The 16,320-nt window shown below is 42.9% G+C and overlaps 1 protein-coding gene across 5 annotated transcripts in view; it reads right to left on the bottom strand.

Annotated features, from left to right (window-relative positions):
• The window catches only part of Mcu (mitochondrial calcium uniporter), a 193,247-nt gene that overhangs the window by 174,795 nt on the left and 2,132 nt on the right, over positions 1–16,320 (bottom strand). For 2 of the 5 annotated variants that reach the window (XM_063238656.1, XM_063238657.1), the window contains exon 1: positions 13,091–13,262. The exons of 1 other annotated variant lie outside the window; for it this stretch is intronic. Coding sequence is in view for 1 of the 4 variants with exons in the window: in XM_063238655.1 (XP_063094725.1) it covers positions 13,091–13,237 (147 nt within the window). In the remaining 3 variants the exon portion in view is untranslated. Of the gene's footprint in view, positions 1–13,090; positions 13,267–16,320 lie in introns of those variants that run through there. 2 more of the 5 variants (XM_063238655.1, XM_063238658.1) reach the window with 2 other exon arrangements.

Below are 16,320 nucleotides of genomic sequence, written 5' to 3'. Positions count from 1 at the left end.
AGCTACATCGCCAGATAATTTTTTTTAATCTTAGATAAGGTCTCAATGAATCACTAAACTCTCCGGGTCAGGCTAAAAATTGCAGTTCTCCTGCCTCAGACTTCCAGAGTGCCAGGATGACAGGTCAGAAATGAAACTTTTTAAAAATAATTTCATTTTCTTTGCAGTTAAAAAAATAAAATAGACATTGGCAGCTCTCTGCAAGAAAAAGAGGCTAGATCCATCTTCAGGTCCCTGCCCCACCGCTGTCCTGCCCTCCTGGCCCCAGGCTACCTTGAGTGGGAGGCACAGAAGTCACAGGGCACCTCTGCCAGGGACTTGGAAAAAGGACAGCGTGAGGAGGGGTTCTCACATGCATCCTCTTCCCGCATCTCCCCGACTGCGCAGTTCCTGTGGCACCTGGGCAAAGCTCTGACCTTAGAGGTCGCTGATTTGTAGCTTTAAGTAGACAGCCCCACCTGGAGAAGAAAGGCAGAGCCACCACTCCCTGCGCAACACTGGAATCTCCTTTCTCCAGACCTCTGTGGGCCTTGCCCCAGGCCCGCTGACTTTTACAGGGGGAAAACAGATTTCCAGGCTGGAGGTCACCTCCCACCAGGGCGGGCCGGTCCATTAAACTGGCAATGCTGAGGGCTGCAAGGCCTTCGTTGCCAAGACCCCCTTTCTTGTGTAGGCTACCTTCAGAGAATGGTACTGCCCCGGACTCTACGCCTTCCTCTCACCCTGCGTGTGGGTTTAAGTCTCCCAGAAGTGGCTCATTCTTGGCTAAGGTTCTGAAAGGAGGCCAGGAATTTTATGGAGCCTGCCCCATTTATGGGACCCAGAGGGACGAGGTGAAGAAGGGTCAGAATTCTGTTGGAGAAACAGCATGTCTGTATGCGTCGCTGAACTCGTATTTGCGGAACGTGAGAAGGCTGAGGAGATGGATCTGTGGCTCCATTTTTAACGGGCTGCCCATAGCTGCAGTGGAAAACAGATGGCAGGGGCAACTGATTGTTCAGTATTCAAACAACCGTATTTTTCTCTGATAAAATGTAATCCCTGTTTTATTACTTGTATTTTTCCCCCCTGGACTCTATATGCTTAGGGTTCTTCACCTGTGTTAATGGGGAAACAATTCTTTTTCCTTCCACTACTAGGGGTGTGGGTGTGTGGGTGTGGATGTGTACACATGGCAGGGATGTCACACACCGTTGGGCACAAAGCCAAGGCCTGGGTCAAGCTAAACATATGACTCACCAGTGAGCTATTCCCTGTTATACTTTAGATCAAAAGTGTCCCCCAAAAGTCTCATGTTTGGAAAGTGATCACGGGGGTACTATACTCATCAGAAGATTCATCTACTGACAAGTTCAGTAGCTAAACGCACAGTTAGGAGGCAGTCTAGTTAGAAGAGGTAGGTCACTGGAACTCAGCTCCAGCTCCTCTCACCCCACGTACCTGGCTGCTATGCAGTGAGCAGCTTTCCTCCCTGTACAATTCCGCTTGAGAGCTAGCCAGCCATGGACTAAACCCACTGAAACTGTGAACCAAAACAAATCTCTCCTCTTTCAAATAAAAAAAAGAAACATTAAATACACACACACACACACACACACACACACACACACACATATATATGTACATATGTCAGGCATGTAAATGTATACAATTGAGACTGGGGTCCCCTGATAGAGGAAGGCAAACCTAACACACCAACACCAGTTTGTGATCAGAAAATTCACTTTCCTATCTATTCAATAGCTTCCAGCATCATCACTCAAACATTAGGGAGAGTTGAAAGAAACTAACAGATCAAGACAGACATAAGCTGGTATTCTGTTGACACGAAAGAAAGGGAATTCCAACAACAACAAATGAAAAACCTTCAAGCTCCAATCTTTTCATTAGGTTTTTAATACTTCCACTTATTCAAAGTATCTTTAAGTACATCTTTAAAAATATGCTGACACCTGTATTCTGATTTTAAAAAGAAAAAACAGGTTTTTATCACAGTTGGCTATTTGCCACAGTCTTGCTTCATAGCAGCTAACAAAATTGCGGCAGTGCAAGTACAGGATACAACAGGGTCAGAGGAAATTAAGAAGGTTGACTGCAAAACAAAGACCTCCAAAAGCCTGTCATCTTTGGAAATATTTATGTGTGAGGAATCTACAGCCGGCATTATCTCTTCCAAATAGTTCTTTTCTCTCTTCTACAGTGTGCAACACAGACCAGCCCATTCCAGGTAGATCTTATTATATCAATTTCTTGCATTGCTTTTAACATAAGAGTTCTATCACCTTTTCCCATGACCACTATTATCTAGCTTTTTATGTAGTCCTGCTCATTTCAGCATGATGTGAACTGTTTTAAGATAGTTGCCACATGAATCAGAGAAGTCATTGCTTCTTGAGAGTCTATGATCTCCATCACTGTCAAATCCCAGCATAGAGAACAAGATGATCTATAGCAAAGCTGAAGGATTTAGACAGTGGAGTCTAAGACTACTTAGCCCACCAACTATCGTCCACCCAACACTGACTGGGTCTGTGTTCCTACATACTGGGCTCTGTTCACAGAGCTGGAAAGATTTATGGACTAATAGCAGTAGCCTAGAAAATAATATGGTAACTAACCCCTTTCTAAAATCTCTGATTAAGGATTCCCGTAGTATAACTGCAAATAAAAACATTTTCTGTTTCAGGCTGGCAGTCCACTACATAGAATTAATGTAGATAAATAATCCCATCTTGCCCTGGACTGCTTAATGCTTTCTCCCAACCTCCTACCCTCTCCCCACCACATCTTTACCTCCTCCTCTACTCCATCCGCAGTGTGGATCAGAGAAAACAAGGCAAAGGTGAAAGTGGCATCAAAGGCACAAGGAACGGTTGAGGGGGAATGAATACAGGGTAAACTGTTCATCATGATGTCAGAAAGGACCTGGAAACTGTTTATCTTCATGTTCTTATCCTTATGAGAATGTACAAAAATATGACACCTAGGTTCGTGATTCTATACAAGTCTTCCAATGAAATATAAAAGTTGCTTGCAAGGTGCTATAGCACAAAGAAACATATCTTACAATTAAAGAAGCCCTTTAGAGTTCATCTAATCAAGCATCCTTATTTTACTGACAAAAACATTAAAACCAAAGAGGTTAAGTGACTACTTGCCCAAGATCAAACAGCAAGTTAAGCAAAACGAAAGGAACAAAACTGAAGATTTCGGACACTAGTATACAACATGGCACCTAATTCTCATAAATAACTTTAATTTTGGTGAGATACATACAACGCACTCACAACTACCATTCCTTCATTTACTTAACCATCTCAGGTAACCAACAGAAACATTCTGCAATGGTACAGCAATCCTTTGCTTATAAGATTTTAAAAGGTTCAACAACAATACTGCAACTATAACCTCTTCTGATGTAACAGATATTGCAATGTCTCTAGGAAAATTGCAATACTTATCAAAGAAATGTGTATCATTTTACTATAGTACCCAGAAGACTGAAGAATGATTGCTTTCTAAATGAAGTAATTTCTGGGCCAGGAGTTTAGCTCAGTGGCACAAGCGTCTGCCTGGCAAGCATGAAGTCGTGAGTTCAATTCTCAGTACCAAAAATAAATAAATAAAGTGATTTCTAAGGTGTTGTTAATTAAAATGCTAGAGAATCACTCTAAGTAATTTACTTTTATTTTTATATCTCCTGAGAAACTGAGGTGGCCAAGCAACAGAAGTCTCATATATTTATATTTCAACATGAAAACAAAGGTTGCTAAAATTTAACAAAGAAATGGTTCATACTTAGGAATACCTACTTTAAAAAAATAGTGCTCTCTTACACAGTAGGATGACTGGACAAATGCACTGCATTTGAATGTTCTTACCCACACAGAAATATTATAAATGTTTAAAATAACAGATAAAGTTACACTGATTTGAAATACAAAATGTATACATGTATTGACTGCATCACACTGTAGCCCATAGGACAATTTCTGTAAATAAAAAGTTTTTTAAAAATAAAATAAAACTATCTATCAGTTCTCAATACAGAATCAAAATAAGGTAAGGCCATTAAGAAGGTCTTTGTCGTCTACAGCCACACCACTCTGAATGTACCGAATTTGTCTAAGAAGGTCTTTATCAATTCATATACTACAAAATTGGAAAGAGAACAAAGCCAAAGAAAATTACTCAAAAGAATTCCTCTAGCCAGGCACATGAAGCATGCCTGTAATTCTGGCTACTCTGAAGGCTGAGGCAGGAGAATCATCAGTTTAAGACCAGCCCAGGCAACTTAGTGAGAACTTGTCTCAAAATAAAGAAGCTTAGAAGTGGTAGAATGTCCTTGTATTCAACCCCAGTAGAAAGAGAAAAAATTCCTGTAATTAATAAACATGGTATTAAGAGCTGCCAGTAGTACACAAAGCTTTGAAAGAGTGTAACATAGAGAGTACAATCTTGCAACAAAGATCTGCTGAATGCTTTTCATGCTGTGCCTATCTTTTCATACCACTGTGAAAAATCTCTCAAATCCTATGGGAAAGAGGAGGGAGGGAGGTACATGAGAATAAAGTAGGAATCTCATTTGCTAAATAAATCTTTAAAATCATTTAAAAATAGAACACAACAACATTTTAAAATACAAATCAGAGGCATAGAAAAGATAACAAAGATGCATGGAGCTAAATGGAACATAAAAAGGAACATTTCAAAGAAGGTCAAGAAATAGTTTCAATGTCTGAATAATAATCAATGTTGAACAGAATCGTCCTTCCACCTGGTACTAGTTAAGACACATTCCACATTCAAATACCAAGTTTGATCAGTTCTTCTAAAATCAATCTCCTCTCCGTTTCTTTTTCTCTATCCCAAATGCTACAGTTCTGGTATCTCTACCTGATCCACTGAGCTGCCCCTTACTCATCTCTTTTGTCTCCCCGATTCCCTCTCTCCTCTCCACCCACCCATCACACTGCTGCCAGTGTGACCTACCTAAACGCACATTGATCAGGTGATTCTCTTAAATTCCTCAACGTGTGGCGAGCAGGCTGTGCCCTGCTGTTCCACCATGTTGTATAGGATAGTAGCTTTCAGGCTGTACTTTGCCCTGAGTGACTCATTTCTATAAAGCAGCAGCTTGGGTCCATTTTGAGTGCAGATGCTGAAGCAGAGTGACTTGGTAACTGGTCTGTGCAATAAATAACCACCAGATGTTGGACACACCAAACTTAGGGGCTCCCAGCTATACAGCACATTTATAACGTATAATCTGATAAATTAATTTTGGAAGAAAAGAAAAATATTGCCACCTGCAAACTTATCAAATTAAATGAGGGGCACATGGACACATGACACAGCTAAGTGTCATCAGAGAAAACCAGGCCTGGGAGCTTGTAAGACACACCAGACTAAAAATGCCACAACACCCTCATACGAAAGGAGGGACACTCTACACAGGCACCCCCGCTTAGCTTGACGTGGCCCATTCAAACTGACTGCCTGTAGTCCAGGTCCTGGTGCTCTCCACAAACCTTCCTGACTCCGCAGAGCTCTCTGCCGGCTCGGTCACCTTACCTAACCACCTGTGGTGACTTTTCACAACTCTGTGAACTCTGCCTGGCCTTTCAATTCTGCTTCTTCTCATCTTGCAACCACTGTTAACTGTTTCCTGGCCATACGTAAGCTTACATTTTATTGTACAAACTAAGTGTGGCTAACTAAGCTTGGAATAAAAGAACCTTTGACAGCCTGCTCACTGGCTATCAACGAACCTTGGGGGTACTTACCCGAGGAGGCTAATGAAACTGATATAGTACGTGAATGTATTGTTATTCAACAAATTCTAACATTGCAAGAAAGACACAAACATGTTCAGTCTATCTTACTGGAGCTTGCTCATGACAGTTTGCTATGGCTTGTGTCTCAGTGTCCCCCCAAAGTCTCATGCAGTCAGGTGGGGCTTTGTCAGAGGTGGCTGGATCTTGAGTGTAAGAATGCTGAGACTGATTCATGGTGCAATGCTATGTTCAAAGGGACTAGGATTAAAGGTGTGGGTGCTACCTGCCCTAAGTAGCCTGGCTAAGATAAAAGGAGCAGAGAGAGATGTGGTCACCCCATGCCTGCTTGCTTTGGCTGTCTTGTGCTTGCCATGAGCTGCTTCTCTTCTGTGATCCCCCACTGCCAACCCACCATGCCTTGGACCCAGCCAATCATGAACTGAAACCTCTACAAACTGTGAGATAAATAAACCTTTCTCTCTTTAACTTTAGGTATCAGGTATTTTGTCTCAGCAATGAGAGAAAAGTAACTAAGACACAGCTCATCTATTGAAAAGCAATTTTTTTTAAATGCATCTTAAATTGTAAAATCAGTGGGGGAAGTGTCCCACCAGTATTCAGCAAAACAACCGAAACTGTGTATGTCTCAGAGATAGTAAAATTATTGTGTCATAAAACTTGTCTTTAGTTTTACCCATGCAGAATGCACACACAGTCATGATGTAAATGTGTTTCTATGTGGGTTAAGTTTACACTAAACCACTGATACACAGAATAAAATTTCAACTCATTCACAAACCCCTTCACCATCACAGCTGATTTCTCCCCATAGCACAGCGGTTAAAAAACAGACCCAAGAGCCAGATTGTTTGGGGTGATGTGACAGGTGTGTGACTTGCTAACTGTGGATCTGGGCAGGTAATTTATTTACTGTGTATCACTCACCGTGATCCTAAGCAAATAACTTAATCAATCTGAGGAAATTCAGTTTCACTATCTGTAAAGTAAGGATAATTACAGTCCTCACATCACTGGGTAATGTAAGAATTAAGTGTGATATAAAGTACTTGGCATTTGGTGTACTTAATAAATATTATCACTGGTATCACTGCTACCATTTAGCCTAATCACCAGCTATTTTTTTTCTTTTTTGGTACTAGGAACACACAGCCTTGCATTTGTCAGGCAGGCGCTGTGCTGCTCAGCTGCATCCCCAGCCCTCTCTGGATACTCTTATTTATGCTTTGCTTGTAACAAACCACTGGCTGATTCTCAAACACATCCTACCTCTTCATATTTTCATGTCCGATCTTGGTGCCACCTGGAATGTCAAGCATACTTTGCTTGCCCCTCACACATTGTATATTCTCATGTTTCAGTTCAAGCAAGGGCTCCTCTGTGAAGCCTTCCTAAGCTCCACTAGGTAACTGTGAGTGTCCCCAAAGAGTCTCCACAAGGAGTTAAAAAAAAAAAACAACCAAACAAGCAGCTGCAGCACACCCAGTTACACAGGCTCTGCGTGACACGCCCTGGCCCACCGTGAGCTGCTCAGGACCACTGCAAGGCGGCTCTCCCCACGCCCAGCACAGGGACTCACAACAGATGAGTCCCACAAATATTTTCTGATTGAGCCCAGGTCACTTAACTTTTCCAGGTCTTCATTTTCCATGTGTAGAAAGGAAGCAGTATTTCACCTAGAAGCCTGTGGTAGATACGCTAGAAATGTTGTAAGAGTATAAAGCAATACTCAACATTTAGCAGGGAGGTTTACTGGGACTGTCTGGCACTCCAGACAAAACTACGAGACCCCAAGGTGCAAGCCAGCCAACTAAGGTCCTGGAGGGGCGAGTGGAGAAACAGACTTAAGAATCCGCGTGGAGACTATGAGAACTTTTAGGGAAAATTATAGGAGATGCTAGAGAAAAGAATGGTGCCAGCGGAGATAAAGAGGAAGGAGGATTGGCCCTCAGTGTGGACAGCTTTGGCTCTTGTCAGACCTAGGTTTAAATTCAAAGTACTTGTCCCCTGCATCCACAGCACTAACGCAGCTCATGAAACTCAAAAACAAAATAAGTTTATCTACCTTGATCTCAATTTTCTTATCTATAAAATTGGAATAGTACCCCTCATTGGGCTATGATGGGAATCACAGGAAGTACGAAGGCACTCGGATGCTTTTTTGCTATGTTTACTCCTCTCTCTTCAGAGGTCAGGTAGCTCAGATTGATCTATTTGCTTTTTTATCAATGGAAAAATTAATCAGACACATTGCTGAGCAAGGTGGTGCACACCTGTAATCCCAGTACTTGACAGGCTGAGGCAGGAGAATCAGAGTTTGAGGTCATGCTGGGCTGCATAGAGTCCAAGGCCAGTCTGAATTATACAATGAAACTCTGTCTCAAAACAAAACAAACAAATAAACAGGTGTGGCAGCGGACACCTGTAATCCCAGCACTCAGGAAGCTGACACAGGAGCTCACGGTCAGCCTGAACTGCATACTGAGACCCTGTCTCAAAAAGACCAAAAAAAAAAGGAAAGAAAGAGAAATTTTAAAATTATCAGACATACTAACTTTCTCTGAATTAAAATTTAAAACCAAGATAATTTTTTTTTTTAAAGATAGAGCCTTGCTATGTAGCCCATGCTGGCCTTGGACTTGCTATGTAGACCAAACCTGCTGGGATCCTCCTGCATCAGCCTCCAGAGTGCTGCAATCATAAGCATGCACCACCACAGCCAGTTAAAGGCTCTTATTTTTAAAGAAATGTTAAAATATAATGTCATATTACCCAGTTACTCCAGAAATGCATTAGAAAAAGTTTAACCTTAGCATGCCACTAGACCCAGTTGGTGACGTGATTTACCAAGTTATATTTTTATCAACATAAAAGATTCAAGCCAATAATTCACTATGCTTATTAAAATTAATTTGCTTAAAATTAAGTTTTTATACAGGCTGTCTTACCATAAGCATTTAACGAACTATAGGAAAACAAAAAGGTTATTTCTCTTTTGTTTTCAACCTACAGAGGACAGATTCTTGCTTTCTATTGGTTTGGCTTTCTTTTTTTTTTTTTTTTTGTCTTTTTCCTTTTTCCTTTTTACCGGTACCGGGGATCGAACTCACGACTGCCTCCTTGCAAGGCAGGCGCTTATGTCGCTGAGCTAAATCCCCAGCCCCTTGGTTTGGCTTTTGTGGTACTGGAATCTAACGCAAGCATGTATTTGTAATAATTTGCACAATTATCAGACTTGCTGACTACACACTGAAAGTCAGCAAGCCCCAAAGAGTTAATCTAGTGGTACTACCTCTGTTACCCTAAGGAAGCCTAATAGCGAGCCACCGACAGCCCTGGCAATACCACACTTAAAGCAATTCCCAAAGTTGGCTACCTAAGCAACAGGCTATTAAACAAATCAGAGGGATGTGTGCAATAGATATCCATCTTTAAGTCTTATCTCTTGATAAGATAAGACGCCCACAAATAAAACATTTACAGAACTAGACAAGTCAGTGTCAATCTGCATCCTGAAGATAAATTCTGTCTGAATTCAGAGAAGACAGACTAGAATGGAAAGGGATGGAATGGAAAGGAATCACTCAAATTAAGATTCAGACTAGGATTTCTTTGAATCCACCTCTATTTAAAAGAACTTTAATCTTAGGCCTGTTATTAATCACAAACATATCCTAACCAGGCACTTCTCAGTTTTTTGTCTTTTTGAGATGGGGGTCTCACTTTGTAAACCAGGCTGGCCTTACTCTCCCAGAAATCCTCCTGCCTCAGCCTCTAGAATTCTGAGATCACAGGCTTGCTCCACCACGCCAAGCTCTGACTCCGTTTTTAGGTCTATAAATCAAGAATGTTAGATTCAAATGCAGTTATAGTTTGGTGCAGTGGTACATGCTTATACACTCAGACTTCTTCGGAAGCTGAAGCAAGAAAATCACAACCCCTTCTCATACAAAAAAAGGATGAGGATGTAGCTTAGTGATAGAATGCTCCTGGGCTCAATTCCTAGTACTGCAAAACAACACAACAAAATAAAAACAACAACATAAGAAAGTGTACATCACAATCTTTACCCTGAAATAAATCTCAGAGATTAGAGTGACTGGGGTGGTCAAGGTTGAATTTTAGCTACAAAAAAAAAAAAAAAAAAAACGGCATAAGCGGTTAGTGTAGATGGATGTGACATTTGAGGATGGAGCAGAGACTGGCTTGAGTACAGGGAGTATTTGTGCAAAAGAAGATGGGGCCAGACCATGATAGACTCAATTAAAAACCAATTTGCTTCTGCCAGGCATGTAAGCTCATTAAAACCCTGAGGTTAAGCTGAAACAGTATCACTGCCAAAGACTGCAGTGTGTAAAGGACAGCCACAAACTGTAACAGTACAATGACAGACCTGAGTAAGAGATTAAGTAGTTCAGCACAGCAGTTGACCACTAGGAAATGCCATACTTCAAAGCTGTCATAATCAGAGACGGTTTGATTTAGCAAAGAAACTACACAGCCCACAAAGAAAGGCAGTTCCCCTTGAAAAACTCACCCTGGAAAATAGCAGCCACCTTCACTAACCATAAAGAAAGGCATACAGCAAACATCTTACAAATCTCTTTAAATTCTGGTCACTAGCTAGACAGCAGTAACAAGCTCTTCACACAGCATGGGGAAAATGACACTAATGGTGCTGAAATTTAGAGAAACCCCTACACCTTCACTCCGATTTACCCAGCTGAAGGATGTTTTAAAGCAGGTCATGGTGTTATGCACCTATAATCTACTTGGGAGGCTGAGACAGGAGGACTTGAACCCAGCACTCACAGGCCAGCCTGGGTATCACAGACTTTTCAATGAAAGGTAAAGGGGCCAGTTATCTTTATAACTTTGCAACTGCACTTGCCTACTAGCTGAACTACTGCACTGCTTTTGATTCATTCCCCAAACTCAGAAAAGATATATTTTAAAAAAGAAGAAAAAAATTTTTAAAAAGACTTGTTGAACAAAAAACTAAGCTGTACCATAACTGCTACCCCCCCCCCCAGCTCCAATTTCCCATACCTAATACAGCGGGTACAAGGGGCACAAGTTGGACTTGTGATACAACCCAATGCAGACTGCCATCTGCTGCACACACACAGGATGTCTCCCAGGGACCTTCTAGGAGAGATCTTTCTAAGACCTTTCTGCTTATTTACACATTCACCTTATGTATATGCTTCAAATCATGTCTACTTAAATTCCCCTTCATGAAGTTTGGACATACGATGATTTCTAGGACAGTTAATTTTACAAGGGAGATGAAATGTAAAGGAGCAAAAGCAACTTATGAGAAAAAGAACATAACAAAGGAATCCCGGTATGTGCAGTACATACGAGTCCTGTTACATACCAGCTCTTTAATCTGATCCTCAATTTTAGTCATCAAGTATGAAAATCTAAATCTCTACGAGATACCATTCAAATTGAGTATGTTGTGAGGAATTACAGAAATATCAGACGGAGACAGCTATATGCATGATGATACAACAATTGTAGAAAAATAAAAAATGTATTTAAATACTTGAACTAATCAAATTCAACTTTTTTCAAAATCTTAAATTCTAAGTTCACTTACAAGTCACCATTCGAAGGACTACACTCTGCCCTTCAGCAAACACTCCATGATAATCCCCGGCACAGAGCAGGTCACTTGCATGAAGTATCCCCACAAGGAAGACACTCAATCTGATGGATTTGCATAGTGGAAAATACGAGGCACACATTTTTAACTGCCTCGTGAACACCACACCCCGACAGTATTAACAAACTGCAAAGTCAGAAGATGTCTAATTAAAAAACAAAAATAAAGACAACTTGGGGAGTCTTTAATTGGGAGAGAGAGGAATGCAATCAGATTTTTGGGTGACTTTATGTTTCTTGAGCACAAAACATATAACTGTTGGCTATGAAACAAGTAAATCTGAACTGTGTGAAAAAGCTCAGCTCTTACCCAAAAGGTTCAGCAAAGCAAAAGCATTACGCCAGTATGCCAAATGTGAAAAAGTACAATTTTTTCATAAGAATGAGCCTAAGATCATAACTATGACTAATAATAGCAATACTATCTTGCATTCCCAGAGCATCTGTTGTTTCCATAGCTCTTAGGCAATTTTATGTTATCAGGGGTCTCGGGGCGACCTCTCTAAAAACCTCCGATTGTTTCCTTAAAAGCTATGTGTTCACAGCAAGGCAAGGGATGTGTGTGTGTGGAGGGCTGAAGGCACTGATTTCTTCTATCAGGCTGTCTGCGGCGATCCTCTTATTACCACACTACACAACTTAGCCCTAGGAAATAAAACCTACACTCATGCTCTCAGAGTTGGCCGGAGACCAAAGCCTATGGCTCTAGAAAGTCCAGGGGAGAAGAACCTACTGATCTGTTAGGTCAAGATCTCCGCGCCAAATTGATCGTTTGCAAATGAGAAATACCGCTCCCTATCCCTCCACTGCCCGCCCCCCACCCGGGCACACACCCCAAGTCCGTTCGAACAGAAACTCCCTTTCATTGCCAGCCAGTGAAACCCAGCAATAAGCGGTTAACACAAGCACCAAATCAGTCTCTGCGAACTTGTCACAGCCGCTCCGCTGCCGCCTGCTGCCCGCCCGCCCGCCCGTCCTTCCTCAGGCACGCGTGCAGCCCCAACGCCAGCCCTCCGCAGGGACCACCGAGGACCTCGAGGACCGGGACACCGAGCTGCTCCCCGAAGCCATGCAGCAGCAGCTCCAGAGAGCTGGAGCCCGAGCGCACACACGCAGGAAGTCGGAGAGGGATAAAGTTTGATTCCCTTCCCGGCCGAGCCCGCAGGCCCGGGAGGTGGAGGAGCGGCCCGCCGGCTCCCCGGCTGCTCTCCGCGGACAGCGTGGCACCGCCGCTCACTCCGCCGCCAGCCGCGCGCGGCCGCGGCGCTCCGGACACCCAGGCGGAGGAGGGCGCGCGGGCTCGGCTCGGGAGCCCGGGCGGAGCGGCCGGGAAGGGGCGCCGCGGCGGGAAGCGGGAGGCGGGTCGGGCGGCGGCTCCAGCGCCGTGGCTTCCCCGCCCGGTGTCCCCGGTCCTGCGGGAACATCCCGCCGGCGCCCCTCCTCCCCCGCTCCTCCCGTCTCGGCTTCCTCCGCCCGCCCCTGCTGGCCGCCGCCGCAGGCGCCTGAAGGGCACGGCGGCTCCCCGCGCCTGGCAACCCGGGAGCGGCCGCGAGTTGAGGGAACTCGCCCGCCGCCGGCGGCCTGGCCGCCCCGCCCTCCCGCAGCCGCCGAGCGCGCTCGCTCACCGTCCGGTGGTGCTGCTGCTGCTGGTGGCGGCTGACGCCCAGCCCCGGGAAGCAGCCGGCAGTCAGCGCGCCGCAGCCGCTGGCGCCCCCGCCGCCGCTCCGGGAGGAGAGGAGCAGCAGGAGCGATCTACCTGCGGCGGCCGCCATCTCTCAACTGGAAACGGCGCCGGCCCAGGCAGCGCAGCGGACGGCCGGGGCGGAGCTAAGAGCTGCCACTCACCGACGCCGGACCAACTGCCGCGGCTGGCTGACTCGGGGAGGCGGAGCTTTCTGCAAAGCCCAATCGACAGGCGGGAGAACCACATTGCAGGCTGCCTGTCACTGCCAGAGTTGCCTATTGTGGGACACAGTCAATTACGGGCAAATTCTAGGGAACCTGTAATGGGCACCCGAGCCCCTTAGAATAGAGGAGTTAGAGACGGCACGTTCAGCTTGGCTAATCGTCACCAAGGACAAAGCTATGGCTAAGAGTAACTAGGGAAATAGATACTTCCGCAAAGCTTTGTTCTAGAGGAGAGTTCCAAGTGAGTGTTCTAAGTTGGCAAACAGGCACCAAGTGAATAACCATTAACCAGGAATACTGTAACTCAGTGACATACCACGTTAGCATTTGCAGCTGATAGTATTCGGATGTGCTGAAATTAACCTACATCCTAAAGACTGTGACTTCTATCCCCACACTGTAGAAGGGATAGAAGGATCGCATTATCAAAGTCCCTCCCTGAATGAGTACTGTACACGCCATCATAGTGAATTTACAGACCAGACCTGTACACTGTCAAATACTCAATCCATTTTCACAGCACCTTTATACTGAATTCTAACACTCTTCAGAAATGGCTATTTCTTAGCACACTTGACCTTCCGTGCCTTTATTAAACTATAGAAACAGAACAAGTAACAAAAATCATGTAAAGATTATTTTAATGACGTTTTTGCTAAAATAGTCATTAGAATGTATGTTGGAAAAGGTCTTACTCGCTTTGTCTTGTATTTCTTTTCTCTAGAAAAGATGGAAAGAGCTCACTGAAAACAGTATAAGAGGGGCTGGAGATTTAGCTCATCGGCATAAGCGCAGGAACCGGGCGTGGTGGCACACATCTGTAATCCCAATACTTGGGAGGCTGAAGCAGGAGAATTTGCAAGTTCGAGGCCAGCCTGGGCAACCTAGTGAATTCACGTCCAGTCTGCACTACATAGTCAGACTCTGTCTCCAAAAACCAAAAATGAAATAAAATAAAAATAAAACCTGGCATGGGAAATATTTTGAAAACACAAATATTTTAAATTGTGGAAAACAGTTTTAGTGTGACCTTAAGTGAAACTGAAACACACACACACGAATAAAATTGGGTCACTTGTTCTAATACTGTCCTTTAAAGTTCGACTGAAATGACTCCTTCTTGACCAAGAATAGCCAAATAATGTGAGACTTTACATAGCCCAGAACAGTAATATGATTGGCTTCTCCAGGTGAGACTGTCATGCCACTCGCCCAAAAAGCTTTACTGCCCAACAAGTGAAAGCCGAGGATGACCTCCCCATTCAACAGCTGCGCAGCACAATCTCTCCACCACCCCCACGTCCCATTGCAACTCCATAACATTCCTGGAACAGTTTCACTTACAGTCATTTTCCACCCATCTATATTTATCCCAAATGCTTTTTATGTGTTTATCCACCCTGTGCCATTTTCCCCTTCTCTGTCATCCCTTCATGCCTTCCTACTAAGATTACCATGGATTTCAGTTTTGTCTTTGTTTTTTGAACCTTTGCAAATGTAGTTATGAACCAAAAATTTTCCCTGCTATGCGAAATTTTACTAGAATTGCCTTTCCTTTAGTTTTTCAAGTATGAAAAATTAGAAGCACATCCCGTGGTACTAAGATGTAGCCTTGTGTATCTAGAAAAGAACTTTTTAAAAAATGCATGTGCATGAATCTAAAGGGATTAACAAAAGCTTTTTTTCCCTATCTATTTACTGAAATGTGTCTTCTTTTATCTACCAAGATGAAATCACTGCTGTCCTGGAACTAAACTATGTAATTTGAAGACCCTCTGACTAAACTGAGTTCTTATCATCCAGGCTAGCAATAACTCTCAACAAATGTGAGTTATCTTCTCACAGAGAAAACCTTTTCCATAGCTGCAAAGGACATATCTCATATGGGTTTGATGGCCTAATCTGATGAGAAAGTATAGATAACTCAACAGAAAGTCAACCTCACACTTTAAAAAAAAAGAAAAAGAAAAATAATTAACATTTACTGCAAACCATGTACCAGAGACCATCACTCTATAGATATAGGAAGGCAAAGTAACTACAAATACCTTTAAAAGATTGTTGCTTTTATTAAAAGTCTGAGGAAACTTCAATATTGTCCCATAGAACCAGAAATTGGTTAAATAAGTTACACAGCTAACCTTGAAACAGAGTACTACCCAACCATTTAAAAGTCAATTATCCTATCTATACCTTTAAAAAATGCAAGAATATATATAATACAGTAAAGATGATCAATTATATATATACAATGTAGACAGTGGTTTATAATAGAATATACAAGGAAATGTTACATCTGGGAAGTTTTAAGGGGTTGCTACCCTTTTGAGTGGTTTAAATATCCCACCTGCATGTTATTTTTATAATTATAAAAATATGTTCACTAAAACCCTACAAAGACCAGGCATGATGGTGCACACCTGGCATTCCAGCACTTGGGAGGCTGAGGCAAGAGGATATCCGTGAGTCTAGGCCAGCCTGGGCTATATAACCAAATTGAAGACCAACCTGCACCATATAGCAAGACCCTGGCTCAAAACAAAACAACAACCAAAAAAAAAAAAAAAAAAACCCCAAACCAATAATAATAATAATAACAATGATACTGTCTACAAAGTTGCTGAATTGTTTCTGCACCAGTCCTTAGAAACAAGTTGATCTTTTTTTAAGCAAAAACTAATCAGAACAGATTTCCTGAAGCATGAAACCTTAACTATGTTCTCTACTAAAATGTACACTAAACTCAGCTTCCAAGCATGAGTCAACCCAATGGAGTATTTGCCTAAGCATTCCAGAGGATCTAGGGTGGGTAGGTGATACCACTTCCCTGACCTGAGCAGAAAGCATAAAAAGAATCTACTCAGAGGTCTGGAGAATGTGTCTCTTGGATCACCAATAACGTGAATTATCATTTAAGCGAGCCCAGCAGTTCTTGAGAAACAGGGAA

The sequence above is a fragment of the Cavia porcellus genome, unplaced genomic scaffold, assembly GCF_034190915.1.
Source record: "Cavia porcellus strain 051 isolate PalLab524CR breed Dunkin Hartley unplaced genomic scaffold, mCavPor4.1 scaffold_28, whole genome shotgun sequence".
NCBI lineage: Eukaryota > Metazoa > Chordata > Mammalia > Rodentia > Caviidae > Cavia > Cavia porcellus.
This window is presented reverse-complemented; position numbering and strand designations above follow the sequence as displayed.